This window comes from Cryptomeria japonica, chromosome 11 (assembly GCF_030272615.1).
Source record: "Cryptomeria japonica chromosome 11, Sugi_1.0, whole genome shotgun sequence".
Taxonomy (NCBI): Eukaryota; Viridiplantae; Streptophyta; class Pinopsida; order Cupressales; family Cupressaceae; genus Cryptomeria; species Cryptomeria japonica.
Window position 1 is genome coordinate 174,199,693 of NC_081415.1, and position 16,197 is coordinate 174,215,889.

Genomic DNA, 16,197 nt, shown 5'->3' on the forward strand with positions numbered 1-16,197 from the left:
TTCCATCTAGATGTTTTTCTAGTCATGCACACCATCAGTTTAAGGCATGCTTAATTTCAAAGCCTACATGCAATATTAAGGCTTCTGGCAAATGATATTGACACCTATGGATTGGTTATGTTAACCCAAAAAAATTAATAAATACAGAAATATAAACACTAAAAATCAAGACAAATAAGTTCTTATTTGTAGAAAATGGCTAGTTAAGGTTTGTGAATTATACACCATCAATTTTACATGTCAATTTCAGTTTCACATTAATAAATATAACTTTTGCAGTCATGAAATTAACCTTAAACCATACAAATATTTATAAATTAGTTTATATGAATATGAGAGCTTAATCAAAATATTAAGATCTATTTCTAAATTCTTCATTAAAATGTCGTGTGTTTTACGTAAAGACGTCATATGGAACATGAATTTCAATTGGAGGGATCGCTAACAATGAATTTGGTCTTCCATCCCGTGCCATTCACGATAAACTGATTTCATAAAATTCAAAGTGTGATTTTACTTGGACAAACAGTAATTTCTTAAACCACAAATAATATTGAGAGTAAACTGAACGTTTTAACAAAATCAGAACAAATCAACATCAAGAGATATTTCCAAAGTAGGTCTGGTAAATTCATAAACAAAATAGTTACTTCCAGAGGACTTCTACATCATCCCATCGAGAAATAGTTTCCCTGGATTGAGAACTTTTCCAATCAACAGAGAATTTCATCAAGAAGCTTATATCTCTTCCTGTTTTTTCTTTCCATACTCTCGGTTGATTCAGGCCTTTCCTTTTCTTTCAGCAATTTGAATAACTGTCCATCAATTCCAACGCAAGGTTTTCTCAATATTTTGTTGCCTTTTCTTTTGTAGGTCATGTTTCTACGCTCTCGAAACCCAGCAGTACTTCTTACTCTTCCAAAATCAGAGCCTGCATCCTCCTCTTGAATAGTGAAGCACCAGTCACACACTTTATTGATACTCTCAACTGATACATTCTCATAATATGCTCTGCTGCAATATCTGCCCAAGAAAGCAAAAGATCAATCAATCAAAATTTAAGACCTTTAAACAAATGAAATGAATGAATTCTTATATATAATTTAAGATATACTGCATGAAATTTCTCTCTCTAAAACTGAATAAACCGAAAGCAATAACGAGAGTAATTGTTATCTTACTGATGCTGGAAACGAGTTAAGCATTTTGTGCATTGGAATAGATAGATCTGGAAGCCCACATCCCCACACAGACTGCACTCCATTGTTGTTTTTTCTTCTTCTCTAATTGAGAAATGATATTGCTACTAAAGTAGCAGAATGCTTGTTTGATGTATAGGCTCTACAAGACGTGGAAAGTAGTGAGAAATTGCCAGATAAAGGCGTTTCTCACAATCCGTCTTGAACAATCCGTTGAGAAGTGACGTTTGGGTGGAGTTAGCATCGTACAATCCGTCTTGAACACGGTAGAAGATGTTTAGTTGACTAGACTGGACAATGTTCAGACTTACCTATGTATTTTTCGATTTATGTGCATGTACCTTCTCATTTCGTTTTTTGTTTTCTTTTGTCTTCAGGAGTGTGGGTCCTTTGATATAATTTGAAAGCAAAGATCAATTATTTCCCTTGATGAATTCGTCTAAAGGAAAGAAAATATTTCTTTGAGAACTAATAAACTCATTTATGTGTTCAAACCATGGAATTCAAAGGGTTGTAAAACTTGTTTGTTTCTATTTCTAGGCATTGGCATGTCCGTTTTGACTCTTGCGAAGTGTGTAGTAAGGTGAATTACTAGTTTTGGTAATTTAATGGGGGTTGGAACTCATTTTTAATAGTTGAAGTAAGAGAATTTGTATATTAATATGGTTAATATAGAGATCAATGATAATTGATGGTGATATTTTAGAATAGTTAATATTGTTGGTATAGGTTTAAGTTTAGTTGGGTTATTGACGTTTTATATTATTAGATATTAGTTAGTCATTATTTAATAATGTTTAGTACATTTTATTTTTTGGTTGAGGTAGTTGTTGGCAATTGTTTTTCGTATGTAATCACACCTCTGTTATATATTTGGGGTGGTTGTATAAATAGCTTATTTTTCATGTTGCTTCTCTTTGTGTTGTGAAGGTATATTTTGGTCCATAGATTTGTCCTCCTCGATGCTCTAACAAATATTTTTTTCCAACTTCCACATAAAAGAGACTATTTCACATACTAATAAATACATAAAAATAATTTTATCATAAACCAATATATAACTTTTTAAAATCCTTTTATTAGATTCAAGTTTTTGGACAAATGATCAAGTGATAAACGAAATCGTTCCTTAGATCTCAAATGAATGGTTAGCTAGAACCACCTCTAAACATAGTAATAGAATTAAACTAAATGAAAGAATTAGTTTTCATGACATTTTTTAAAATCTTGAAGAGATTACAAGTTAAAAATTGAATTAGATGTTGGATGCAATTTTTCCTATTTAAAATTTTCACATATCATTCATATGTGTTTCAAAGATATTAGATTATACATATTAAATGATGATCTCAAAACTTATTGATTTTGAATTTACAACTTACTAAAATATCTCCAAGGCTTTATCACCAAGCCCATTACATGCATAAATGGACAATCATTTAATTGCATGAGATTAGAAATTGTATTGCTAACACTATGCAATATAACATGAACCTATACAATAATGCTCCAATATCCATCTTATAGAATTTCAACTAGATAAATCAATAAAAGTGTTTGAAATTATTGGTATTTAGTTAAGTGAGATAGGAACTCTCACCTTGAATCTTAGTTATATTAACAATTAAAAACCATTCAAAATTATAAAAATATAATAATAATAATAAATGTAAAAAATTAAATTTTATTGTATTATTTAAAATCTTTCAAGAGGTTGTGATTTCAAGATTGATTTAGATATTAGGTAAAAAAAAATTACTTCTTGTTCTTGGGTTAAATATTTCAATAAGATTACTTAATACACAATAAGATATTGATGTTAAAGATAATTAAAATTGATTTTAAATTATTATTTTCATTTACTAAAACATCCCTTCTTTATCAATAAAGTCATTTCGTACACAATCTAGTTGACTTGATAATACTCTAATATTTTTAATGCATACTGATGTAGTTGCATTTACAATATGTAATGAAAATCCTCTTTTTCATTATACCATGGTGTATTTCCTTCATTTACAAGTTGTAAGCAACTTAGACCATTGATTTGCTGGACATTACTCAACCTTAAGCATGTTCTTGGTAACGTTCTTGGTAACGTTCCTACTTTTCAAATAGATAATTAAAGAAATCGGAAGAAAACTTAAGGATTAAGTAATTAGACTTGTTTACCACGTTATCAAGTATTTCTAGTGAAAGAAAGGCTAATCATGGAAGGCTTTATTCTTCGTGAGTTCACCTTTTTAACGGAGAAATGGAATAGACCACCTACTAAGTCAAATGAGCAATCATATCCTTTCTTCCGATAAGACCGCCATTTAACAAGACTGATGAATAAAATTTTTGTCACAATGTCATATGTTATATGTAAAATCGCCATCGCCATAATTTACTAATCAAATATGGAACATGAACTAAAATAGGAGGTATTGCTAACAATGAATTTGATCTTCCATAATTTACTAATCATATTAATTGATTTTATATGATTCAAAGTGTGACTTTACTTGGACAAACAGCAATTAACAGTAATTTTTAAAACTAATTAAACCCTTTTATAGCATCATCACAAATCAGCATGGAGAGATAATTCAAATGGAGCTTTTATATATTCATAGACAAAATAGTCAGTTCCAGAGAATTTCTAAATTATCCCACCGAGACTTAGTTTCCCTACATTGAGAAACATTGCAATCAACAGAGAATTTCATCAAGAAGCTTATATCTCTTCTTATTTTTCGTTTCTATACTGTCTCTTAATACAGGCATTTTCTTCTTCTTCCGCAATTTGGTTATCTGTCCATCAGTTTTGACGAAAGATTCTCTCTTATTTCTCTTGCATTTGCTATTGTGGGTCATGTTTGTGCACTCTCCAAACCCAGCAGAACTTCTCACTCTTTTAACAGAGCCTGCATCCTCCTCTTGAATAGTGAAACACCAATCACATACTTCACTGATACTCTCAACTGATACATTCACATGATATGCTCTGCTGCAATATCTGCCCAAGAAAGAAAAAACCAATTAATCAATATTTATGGCGTCTACATAAATGCACTGAATGAATTCATATTTCTCAATTAGCATATAGTGCATGAAACTTTTCTGTCTAAAACTGAGTAAACTGAAAGCAATAAGGAGCGTGATTGTTATCTTACTGATGCTGGAAACGAATTGAACATTTTGTGCATTGGAATAGATAAATCTGGAAGCCCACATCACCACACATACTGCACTCCATTGTTGTTTCTTCTTATTCTGTTATTGAGATTGTAAACTGCACCTAAAATAGCAGATTGATTGTTTGACGCATAGAGTCTAGAAGACAGGGAAAGTAGTGAGAAATTGCTAAATAAAGGAATTTCATTGAAAAGAGGAGGAAAGCGAGGAAGTAACGTTTTGGTGGACTTGCATCGTATAGTCCGTCTTGAACACGCTACAAGATGTTTGATTTGACTAGACAATGTTCGCACTATCTATTATATTTATATGCATGTCACTAATCTTTCGGTTTTTTGTTGCCAGTAGTGTGGGTCCTTTGATACATCAATTAGGCTAGTTCAGCTTTTTATGTGGATTTCTATATGAAAGTACATTAAAATAAATATTTTATGTTTTAAATTTGATTTCTTTACAGAATTAAAGTTATCTTAAATATGGAGATCAGGAAATAAGTTTATTTATATATTTATTTTAAATTATCAATCATAATTACAATTCATTTATATGAACTTTCAAAAGTAACAAATTCTTATTTTGTTAGGGCTTTTATGCATTGTTGTTCATCTTTGGATGGCGTCTCTTTTTGCTCTGGCAACAAAATGACATTAAGAATCATCAAACCTCCTGTTTAGGGTTTTCAAAAACAATGGTGATGAAAAGCTTGAATTCTCATAGGGTGTCTACTCTCAACTATAGATTATTATTTTATGATGATGTTAACATTAAAAATCCTGTTTTTGTGATGATGTTAAAATTAAAAATCTTGTTTATCAAATATTTAAGTTAAATGTCTACTCTCAACTATAGATTATTATTTTATTAGTAAATTTATATTATTTTTCAGAAAGTAGATCAAGATCAAATCATGATAAATAAGATGCATAGATAAAAAAATATTAACCTTGTCAAGGAGTGATAGTCAAATACTTAAAAAAAACAAAGAGTTAAGGCAAATCATTAACATAATTTGATCATAGTTAAAAAAACTAACTATAATTTTGAGGACATAATTTGGAGTCTTTGTTGTCTCAATGGTTGTGAGAGTTGATACCTTCTAGAGTAACCTTACATGTTTTGTGTAAAATCTAGAAATGCAAAATATTTTCCGTTTATATCACAACTTGTTTAAGCATGTTAGAGTTAAACTATATGAAAAAAATCGTTTCTTTATTACTTAAGATTTTTTACTAATTTAGTTTTAAATTTAAGTTTAGGATCCAAAAATGGTTTTAGAAGTACAAAACATAGGATCATGTTGATCATCCATTGAACACCATTATGTTTGGTAACTTTCCCATGGTAAATCATGAAAGAAAATGTATTTGTAGGAACATTATTATTCCATTTACAATCCTTCTTAGCAAGAGTGTTAAAATCCATCATATCATAAAAATAATTTTACTAAATCTTCTAATTGCTATTCTCTAGCATAACATGACAAAGATAATGGAACTATTGTACTTCAACCTTGTATTTGGGGTACAGTTGCAAATTTTAAGTTCATTGTTAATCAGGATGGTTAGGTGGATTTGATTCTTCCCTTAAGTGAGCCCTTTCCTTGGGTTAGTCTTTATCAATGGAGTAATGGTCCTTCTCCTTTTGATGTGATGAATATAATTTAGTGTAAGATCTTGGACTCTACATAATAGCCACTAAAATATTGAGCTTACTTTCTTAATATTTGTTAAATTAATATGGCTCATTGAAATATTTATAATAAGGAAAGATTATGTTAGCTATACCTTTACACATAAGAATAAATATTTTATTCTATGAAAATTCCAAAAATATTTATTTAGCTATCAAAATAATATTTTCTTATAAAGCTACCTAAATAATAAATGGACAAAGGAGTTCAAGTCTACTATTGGGGCATAATTTTGAACCTTTTATAATTTTCTATCCTATTGAACCTTATTATTGTTTTCTCATCTTTTCATGCTCTCTAACTATTATAATCTTGATGGTGGATCATAGTGTGTGATCTGAAACATTGATGCAAAAATTTACAGACAATATAGTCCAAAAGCACTTGATTACTATCACATAGATTGTGGAAACTTGATAGTTGTTAGATGATCTATACAATATTAAATTTATAGGCTCTACAATATAGTCTTCTAGAATGCATGCTCATCTTAGGGGTTGCACAATCTTGCATTTTTTAAAATACATGTTGTACATGTAGTTTTTTTTCAAACATGCATTGTTTAATTACCTTTTTTATTTTTAATCTTGATGATCACAACAACAAGACCACCACTTAACCAACACATTATGTGAAGAACCCCATTTAATAACCTTTTGTTGGTCTTATACTTTTTGTACAATTTTATTTGCCATCCATATAGTTTGATTATGTAGAAGGACATTTTAATGATATCTAACTATACAAAATTATGTTTTGATTATCTTGTGACCTTAGAGCTTATACATTGTAATTGAGCTCTATGGAGATGTTTTTCATCCATACATGTACCATTGGTTTAAGACATTATGTAGTTGATTTCAAAGTCTACAAGAAAGGATAAGGCTTCTTGAAAATGATGAACTCACACCTATAGATTATATATGTTAACCTAAAAAAAACATTGATAAATGATAAAAACCATCCATCCTTAAAAAAATACAAGACAAGTAAGTTCTAATTTCTAGAAAATAGTTAGATAGGGATTGTGAGTTATGGGTCCTATTGTGTACATAAAATTCAGTTTCACATTAGTAGATATAATTTTTACACTAATGTAGTTAACCCCAAACCATACAAAGTTAGATTCATAAGTTAGTTAATTTAAAATTTGGATCTTAATGACACTAGTAAGGTCTTTCTCTCCATTTCATTGAAGGAATTTGTTCATTACAACATCATATTTTTAATTTTGGAACATTAAGTGCTAATATAAAAGATCATTGAAGATGAGATGTAAAATGTGTGAGATTACGTATACTAGTTTTAATGATTACCTATGAACTGACATTTAGAATTTGAGGTAAGAAGATTTACTTGTTAATTTGAATAACATAGATATGAATGATGAGTGAAGGTACTATTCTTAAATAATTAATATTATTTTCCAAATCCTACATTAAATATATCATTTTACACACCAATTTAATAAAATAAACAAATCCAAAACATTATAGGACCATATTCAAATCATTCAAAATACTAATTATTCTTGTGTCACTTGAATCAAGCTAGACAAAAACTTAGGAGGAAGAAAAGATACGCAGGCTACCCATTCAAATGAGCCATCATTTCTTTCTACTCCGAAACTAGGAGCAGCATTTGACCATTCAATATTGGAACTAATTTAATATAAGTCAAATTATGGTTCTACTTAGAAAATCTCTATTTTTTAAGAATACAAATAATGTTGTGAATAAGTTGAACATTTTACAGCACCATCACAAATCATCATCAAGAGATAATTCCAAAGTAGTTCTGGTATATTACCATAATCAAAATAGTGATCCACAAAGGATTTCTACATTATCTCATGCAAAACAAGCCTCTTGCATTTAAAAACATTGCAATCAACAATGAAGTTCATCAAGAAGCTTATATCTCTTCTTAGTTTTTCTTTCCATACTGTTTCTTAATTCAAGCCTTTTCTTCTTCCTCATCAATTTGGATATCTGTCCATCAACTTCAACAGAAGATTTTCTCAAATCTCTGTTTGCTTCGCTATTATGGGTTATGCTTGTGCTCTCTCCAAACCCAGCAAAACATCTCATTCTTTTAACAAAATCCCTGATCATAAGATTAACATCCTCCTCTTGAATACTAAAGCACCAGTCACACACTTCACTCATACTCTCAGCTAATGCGTTCTCATAATATGCTCTGCTGCAATTGTTGAGATACATGTGTCTCAATCTTGCAATTTTTAGTAAATTGTTCCAAATGTAGTTGGGAGGTTTTCCATGTGTCGGTGCCTTGGAAAAAGGTACATGAGTTGTCAAAAGATTCCCTATCCATAGCATAATATAGGAGGGCCTTTTTTAGAGATCATATGACACATTTCATGTTAGTTATGAGGGTCAAAAATAGGGGATAAGAGTTTGGACGTGAGTAACTATATTTAACCTAGTTTTCTTATCTTGGAAAAACAAATGTCAAGGGTGGGCAACACGTGTCATGGAGGTTTTGCCCATGGTATTGTAAAACCACAAATGGTTTCCAGGTTGTAAAATTCCTATATAATGAGGGCTTGGAGAGGAGTTTGTATGATGGAGTTTGGTTTGCAAGGCTGGGTGCCAGAAGGATGCTAGTGAAGTCTCTTTGAGCTTGAGTTGAGGTGATGCTCTTGTAAGAACTTGCATTGCAAGTGTATTGTAATCTCTTGTTGATTTGTTAATATACTATGGAGGTTTTAGAGTGTGGGGTTTTTCACCCATATGGGTTTTCCCCACGATAATCACTGTGTTATGTGTTTCTTGTGATCTCTTTGATAGTTATGTTGAAATTTGCAAAATCGTCCTCTCAAGATTAGCGTAGGAAGCGTTTCCACACACCTTTGCTTCCTTATAGCAATATCTGACCAAGAAAGAAGAAACCAATTAATCAATGTATAAGGCCTTTACAGAACTACACTGAATGAATTCTTACTACTGCATGAAACTTTTCTATATAAAATTGAATAAACTGGAAGCAATAAGGACAGTGATTGTTATCTTACTGATGCTGGAAATGGATTAAACATTTTGTGCATTGGAATAGATAGATCTGGAAGCCCACATCCCCACACATACTGCACTCCATTGTTGTATCTTCTTCTTCAAAAATACCAGAATTCTTGTTTGACGGATAAAGTCTAGAAGACGGTGAAAATGGTGTGAAATTGGCAAATGAAGGCATTTCATTAAAAAAATGGAGGAAGTAACGTTTGGGTAGACTAATCGTACAGTCCGTCTTCAACGCGGTAGAAACCGTTGAGTTGACTACAATGGACAATGTTCACACTATGTATTATTCGATTTATGTGCATGCTCCCTCATTCGGTTTTTTGTTTTCAGTGTGGGTCCTCTGATATATTTTGAAAATAAACATCAAGGCTAGTTCAGTTATTTATATGAATTTTTATATGAAATATTATATTAAAAAAAATATTCCATGTTTTAAATTTAAACTGGTTGCAATGATCAAATAATTTGAAAATGTGAAAATTTATGAAATATATAATAGTAATTTATAAATGAAAAATTTTATTTATAAAATAAATTATTCATTCTTAAAAATTATCAATGATAAGTACAATGAAATCATCAAAAAAATAACTAACAAAATATATTTTAAGATAGTTCTCTTCTCGGTATTAGGCTTATTGTTTGATATGAGGCTTATTGTTTGATATGATCAATTGTAACAAGAAGTTCCTGCTAAGCAAAATTGCTAAGGATGAAAAACACATTATTCTGATTGAGATAACTCAATAGAGAGAAATTGGCCAAACCTTTTTTTTCTTTTATAAAAGACAACGACTTTTTAGATTTTAAATACAAATTGATTGAATGTGACAAACCGAATTTGACTAGGATAATTTAGCCAATGGGTTGCATAAAGTGTGAACTTTCAGTTAAAAGAAGTCTCATGCTAGAAGAATAGTTTTTGTACTTTACAAAAAAATATTTGTTGCTAGTAAACAATTCTTGATTGCTTTTTAACAATTTTCAATGGCCTATAGATGAGTCTAAGTTATCTTAGGTAATTTAAAAATAAGATATGTCAAAAATTGACCAACCAATTAGTATGTATAATTAAGATATCAAATTTTACAAATATATATTTTTGGAACACATAAGGTCATAATTAATACATTTTTATCAAGAGACCAAAATTTTGCACCTTCCTCATCTACCACCTAAAATCAAATCAAATCAAATTGCATTTGTATCAAATCAGATAGTGGTCGTTTCTTTTCTACAGATGAGATTGTATTCCCTCTAACATTTAAAACCTATTCTCAATGGTAGGCCTCATAAGAAATCAGTCATCAAGACTATCTTCTTCTTTTATTCTCCAACTACATCATTACTTGTCACATTTTGAAATTTCTTGTAGAATCCGTGTGAATTCGATGTCTTTTTGAATCAAGCATTAAGACAACTAAACTAGATATTATTAGAAGATTTTAATGTAATATGATATTAGAATTAGTAGCTTCTATGGAGTATCATATGTAGTCAATGTTCTTCTTCTTATAGTCTTTAAAAGAATTTGAATGTGCCAAACATGAAATTTATCTCTAGATAATGTTTGAATTCTTAGCTATGGAATTTGTTCTTGACCATCTGGACAAGTAACCAAAGGCATTTATTACTTTAGAATCTTGTATCTTTATATTAGATATTATTATTTGTTTTGTAGTTGGATATCTTATAAATTTATTATTGTGTACACAAGGGATGCAATCTATTAACAATAACCTGACAATGAACATTGGTGCTCAACAACCCTTAGAACTAATTTTGGGAGTCTTGAAGATACCTTATAAGCTCCCACTAAGTGGAGTACAATACAAATGTGGGCTATGTCAACCAGCTAGAAAGGATTACAAAATGTGTAGCCTCTTAAAAGGTTGTCGAGTACATATTCACCAAATGTTGCATATCCAATACATTAACCAAACATGTAGAAAAGAGTCATCACTACAACACCAATTATCGAGGCTTTCCTCATGTTTCTATTTTTTGTTGGAAAAGACTTTACTATGTCCTCTAATAAAAGAGCAACTAAAGGAATAGGTTATTGATTGCAATTGGATACTTATACTGTTATTATAATAAATTGAATGACATGAAATTTCTATATGAATATAATTTGTATAATTTTATATTGAACTATGTTTCAACAAGTTATGTTCACCTTCATCTACCAATTTAGATAGGTTTTACATCCTATACATATAGTACCATATTACAGAATCTAGAAATAATCATGCAAAAATAAACAACCATCTACTTTTTCTTACAATATTATGATTTTTTGGATATCATAAGACAAACTTATACTAATGCAAATAGTTTACATAAACTTGTTTGGATACAAGAATGATAGACCCATACTTCAATCAAAACTACTGAAAGTGAAAAAGAAAACGCAATATTTCCAAGTTCTTGGAAGGCATTCTATATATCAATATTTTATATGAGTACAACTCAAATTCCCACTCTTTCTAAGATTTCATAAGATTTTCCTTTTTTTGTGGCACACATTACAAATGAAGATAACACTATCATTTGCAGATTTCTAGGAATCATATAACAAAATATAGAATGTTGATATTTCTTAAAAAGGAGCAAAAAGAGTATCATTGAGGTTATGTAAAAGAGAAAAAATCAAAAAATACAAATGTTAGAGAAAAGAGAAAAGATAAATAAATGACATTGTTATCATTGAGTGAATGCACAAAGATGAGGGAGGAAAAAGGCGTCTTAAAATGCCACTTTTTTTTCTTCTAAAATCAGGATAGATTGATCTTGGATGATAAATTGAAGATAGTTGTGCTGAAATTTTGAAGATGGTACAAGACCAAGAGTTGTAGTTGTTCAAATCTACTTTGTAAACTACTACTTTTAAAAAAAAAAGTGGTGGAGATTAAGGTATTCAAAAAGGGGGCGACACAAAGTGGTCGTATTTTTATCCAAAAAGACATAGCATATTATTTGGTGTGGCCCCCCTAAAATGTCCTCTTTTTAAGTATTTCAAAAATCAATTAGGTGAGAAATTAACTAGCACCATGTAGTCTATGTCAAATTATTTATTTAATTTTTTAAAGAATATATAATTTTTTACTAATTTTTGATATGGACAGAACTTGAAAATCATAAAATTGAATGTGCTCTCGCCTAGAAATTTTGAAAACTACTTGAAAATATAATTCTTTTAATACATGTAAAATGAAGGCTAATTTCTAAACAATTCAAAATTTGATAAATATGTAAAAAACTATATACCAAATACCACACATTGGTTTTTGAACAAAAAATGGATACATTATCAAAAGAAATTAAAGATAAATACCTTAACATAATAAAATTGTGAAAAATTTTATATTGTAGATAGCTAAGAAAGATCTTAATTTCATTGGAGTATTTTTAACTTTACATTGATACACATGCAAAGGTCTAGTAGAGACCAAAATTAAAAATATGTGAGATGTTTTTAACATACCTTCAAGTATATTTTTATAGTTGATTTTGTTATGGTGTGCCATGTTATTGCATCAACACTTGGAGGACTTATCCAAAGAGAATTGCATCACCACGATTATCAATTCTAAGGTATAATCTTATCAATTTAAACATTTTGTTGCTAATTTATCCTTCGCCCTACCAAGGGTAAGATCTCTTTCTCATCATCATAGCTATTGTGGAGGTGGAAACACTAACACGATGTTTGACATGGGAAACAATCTATACAACACAACATTTTTTATATTTGTGTGTGTGTGCATGTTATAGATCAACTATTGAAATGACAAAATTTTGTAGAGTAGATTGAGACACAGTTCCAGATTTAGAATAGACATAAACCCTAGGAATAATATAGTTAGATGCATATTCTAATGCTTTTGGCTAAATTTTGGAGAAAGTGATTTATAGACCATCCTTATCTAAGATCTGAAACCTAAGTTGATGAAGACTTTTGTAGGACTAGGGCACCTATCTCTATAGGCCAACATTTTTAGGCTTAGATTTCAGTTAGAGGTTCCTATTTGAATCTCATTTCTAGATTTGTATTTCTTTGTTTATACTAATTATTTCTCATTTTGCATCATTTTACCTAGTCATTACATATTCACATCAAATCAAATCCAACACAAAAAGAGGAAATTGTCATAAACAACATCCAACTCCCTTTTAGGACTAAAGTTGCATCTTGTTGGGTATTTCCTTCAATGAATGATATTGATTCAGGATCTTAATTTATGTCTTTAGGCTAGGATCCCATTTTAACACATTTCATATTTAAAAGTAAGTAATTTCTAAAAAAATACCAATATTAAATTTGTACCATTAACCACTGCTTTAGAAGCCAACAAAAATACCAATTCTATTACACAACCACACATAACACTAATAAATGTTTTATTAGTTTTATATGAATTGAAGTTAAAAAAAAACTACTAGCTAAACAATCTCATCCACTAAAACAAGCTTGAACTTCTCTTTTCAAGCTTTTCTCTAATTAACTTTTCCATAATATTCAGAACATTTAACATTAATCTTTTATTTTGATCAAATGAGAATAATTGTAAATGTAATAAGCAATTGTAAATCATACTGCATTTGTGATAGATTCTTTATATTATAAAATGCCTAAAAGACTTCAAAATATTTTAAAAATAAATACACTATCACCAACAATTCATAGCTTGTCTTTTTTGTTGGCATCCCTTCACACCATAGTATGTCTAATTTTCAAATAGATAATTGAAAAAAATCTAAAAACAACTAACTATTAAATAATTAGACTTGTCAACCACATTATCAAATATTTCTATTGAAGGAAAGGTTAGTCACGTAAGTTTTAATTGGTAATTGGAATAGGCCATCGACCAAGTCAAATGAGCCATCATTTCTTACCAATCGAAGAATGGGGGCAACATTTGACCATTCAACAAGCTCGCCATATTATTTTTCCGAAATAATCACTACTTCACAAGAATGGAGATAGAAGTTTTTGTCACAATGTCATGTGTTATATATAAAATCATCATAATATAATAAAAGCCAAATGGTAATCCAATATGGAATATGAACTACAATGGGAGGTATTTCAGGACTTTGGACCCATTAGTTTATGTAACTCAATCTATAAAACCTTTACCAAGGTCATTGTCTGTAGGCTTAAAATCTTGCTACCCTCTTTGATTTCGAAGCATCATAATGGTTTTGTTCCTGGTAGACAAATTTTGGATTCTATTATTGTTTTCCATGAGAATATCCATTCCTTGTCTGTCAATAAGAAGTCAAGCTTCTTGTTGAAGTTGGATCTCCTCAAAGCTTATGATCGGGTCGATTGGAATTTTTCTGTTTAAAGTGCTCCAAGCTTTTGATTTTGGTAACCATTTCATCCAACTAGAGCTATGAGATAATGTTAATTAAATAAATCTAATTAGTAAATGGGTGAGGTTGTTGAAATTAAAAGTGTGATGTTTACCATATATGTAAGCTAAACATCTACTATCAAATACAAATTATTATTTTTATCTTCTTTTATATTAGCCTTTAAAAAGTGGATCAAGATAAAATCAAGATAGGTAAGATGCATAGAGGAAAAACAACTATGGCAATAATAGGTACAACAACAAGAACAATAATAGGAAGGATAAGCCCGAGTATAAGAAGGGACCTAGATATGGATGTTTTATATGTGGAGGAAATTACTATAATAACCAATGTGATCAGTGCACAACTGAAATAGTAGGGACAAGACGTGATCAACACCAGATTCATGTTGCAGTTGACAACCAATAAGAAGACTTCCAAGCTTCACCAATTCAACTTAATGGTAAACTTTTTGGTCATGTAGTCTCCATTCTTATAGACACATGTTCTATTGAATGTTTTGTGGATCCCATAATTGCATCAAGATTGAATATTAAGCCTATTTATATGTCTAAACCTTGGAATGTTCAATATGGAAACTAGATAGAATAGAGGGTAGGCAGATGTTTGGCATGCAACGAATTGCAACTTCCCAACTTCCTAATGGAAGTGAACCTTTATGTGGCTCCATTAGAAAAATATGATGTCATTCTAGGAATCAATTGGTTAATTGAGCATAAGGCAATAATGAATTGTCAAGGCAAACTTGTAACATGCCTTGATGATTTAGGAAATCAAGTGGAGATACAAGGAGTTAAGAAGCCTTCGCAAATTAGACATATTTTAGCAATGCAACTAATGAGAGCCCAAAGGAAGGGTTGTGAAATCTATGCAGTCCACATTAAGTAACTAGAGGATGATAAAACTAGACTTGATGCACACCCTATGCTTCGACTGTATGAAGATGTATTTCCCGAGGAATTGCTAGGATTACCTCCCAAGAGGGAATTTAACTTTACTATTGATCTACATCTAGGAACTGAACCTCAATCCAAGTTTACCAATAGAATGACAACCACGTAATTATATGAGCTTAAGGTATAGTTGCAAGAGTTATTGGATAAGGGCCTAATTAGACCAATTGTATCACCATGGGGAGGACCAATGATCTTCGTCAAGAAGAAGGATGACACACTCTATTTGTGGATTGATTATAGGATGTTGAATAAATTCCCCATCAAGAACAGGTACCCACTCCCTAGTATATATGAGATGTTTGACCAGATGAAAGGTGCAATAGTGTTCTCAAAGATTGATCTCAAGTCAAGATACCACCAACTACAAATAAAGGATGAAGATACACACAAAATAGAATTTTGAACTCACTATGGATATTATGAGTTCATAGTGTTACCTTTTGGATTGACTAATGCTCTAGCAGCCTTTATGAGCCTTATGAACAATTTCTTCCGAGATTGTATAGATGATTTCATCCTGATTTTCATAGATGACATCCTCGTCTACTCGAAATCAATAGAGGAGCATGAGAAGTACTTAAGGATAGTCTTGCAGCGGTTAAGGGAATATAATCTCTATGGTAAAATGTCCAAACATACCTTTTTCAAAGAAAAATTCATTACCTAGGGCATATCATTTCTAAAGATGGAGTCTCTATTGATCTCGAAAAGATCAAAGTAATTATAGAATGGCCAACCCCTTG

General features: G+C 30.4%; 1 protein-coding gene across 1 annotated transcript; it reads right to left on the reverse strand.

The window, feature by feature from the left end:
* Positions 1–632: 632 nt before the first annotated feature.
* Positions 633–1,268, reverse strand: LOC131036973 (uncharacterized). The gene is made up of 2 exons (XM_057969004.2): positions 1,182–1,268; positions 633–1,023 (listed from the first exon to the last, which is right to left on the reverse strand). The coding sequence occupies exons 1-2, from the start codon at positions 1,262–1,264 to the stop codon at positions 714–716; spliced, it is 393 nt and encodes a 130-aa protein (XP_057824987.1). The 5' UTR covers positions 1,265–1,268; the 3' UTR covers positions 633–713.
* Positions 1,269–16,197: the final 14,929 nt, after the last annotated feature.

Bases quoted from the DNA above. Each gene is read 5' to 3' on its own strand.
- LOC131036973 (XM_057969004.2), bottom strand. From the start codon at position 1,264: ATGGAGTGCAGTCTGTGTGGGGATGTGGGCTTCCAGATCTATCTATTC. The intron at 1,024-1,181 runs GTAAGATAACAA...TTTCTTGGGCAG, and splicing joins TTAACTCGTTTCCAGCATCA to ATATTGCAGCAGAGCATATT.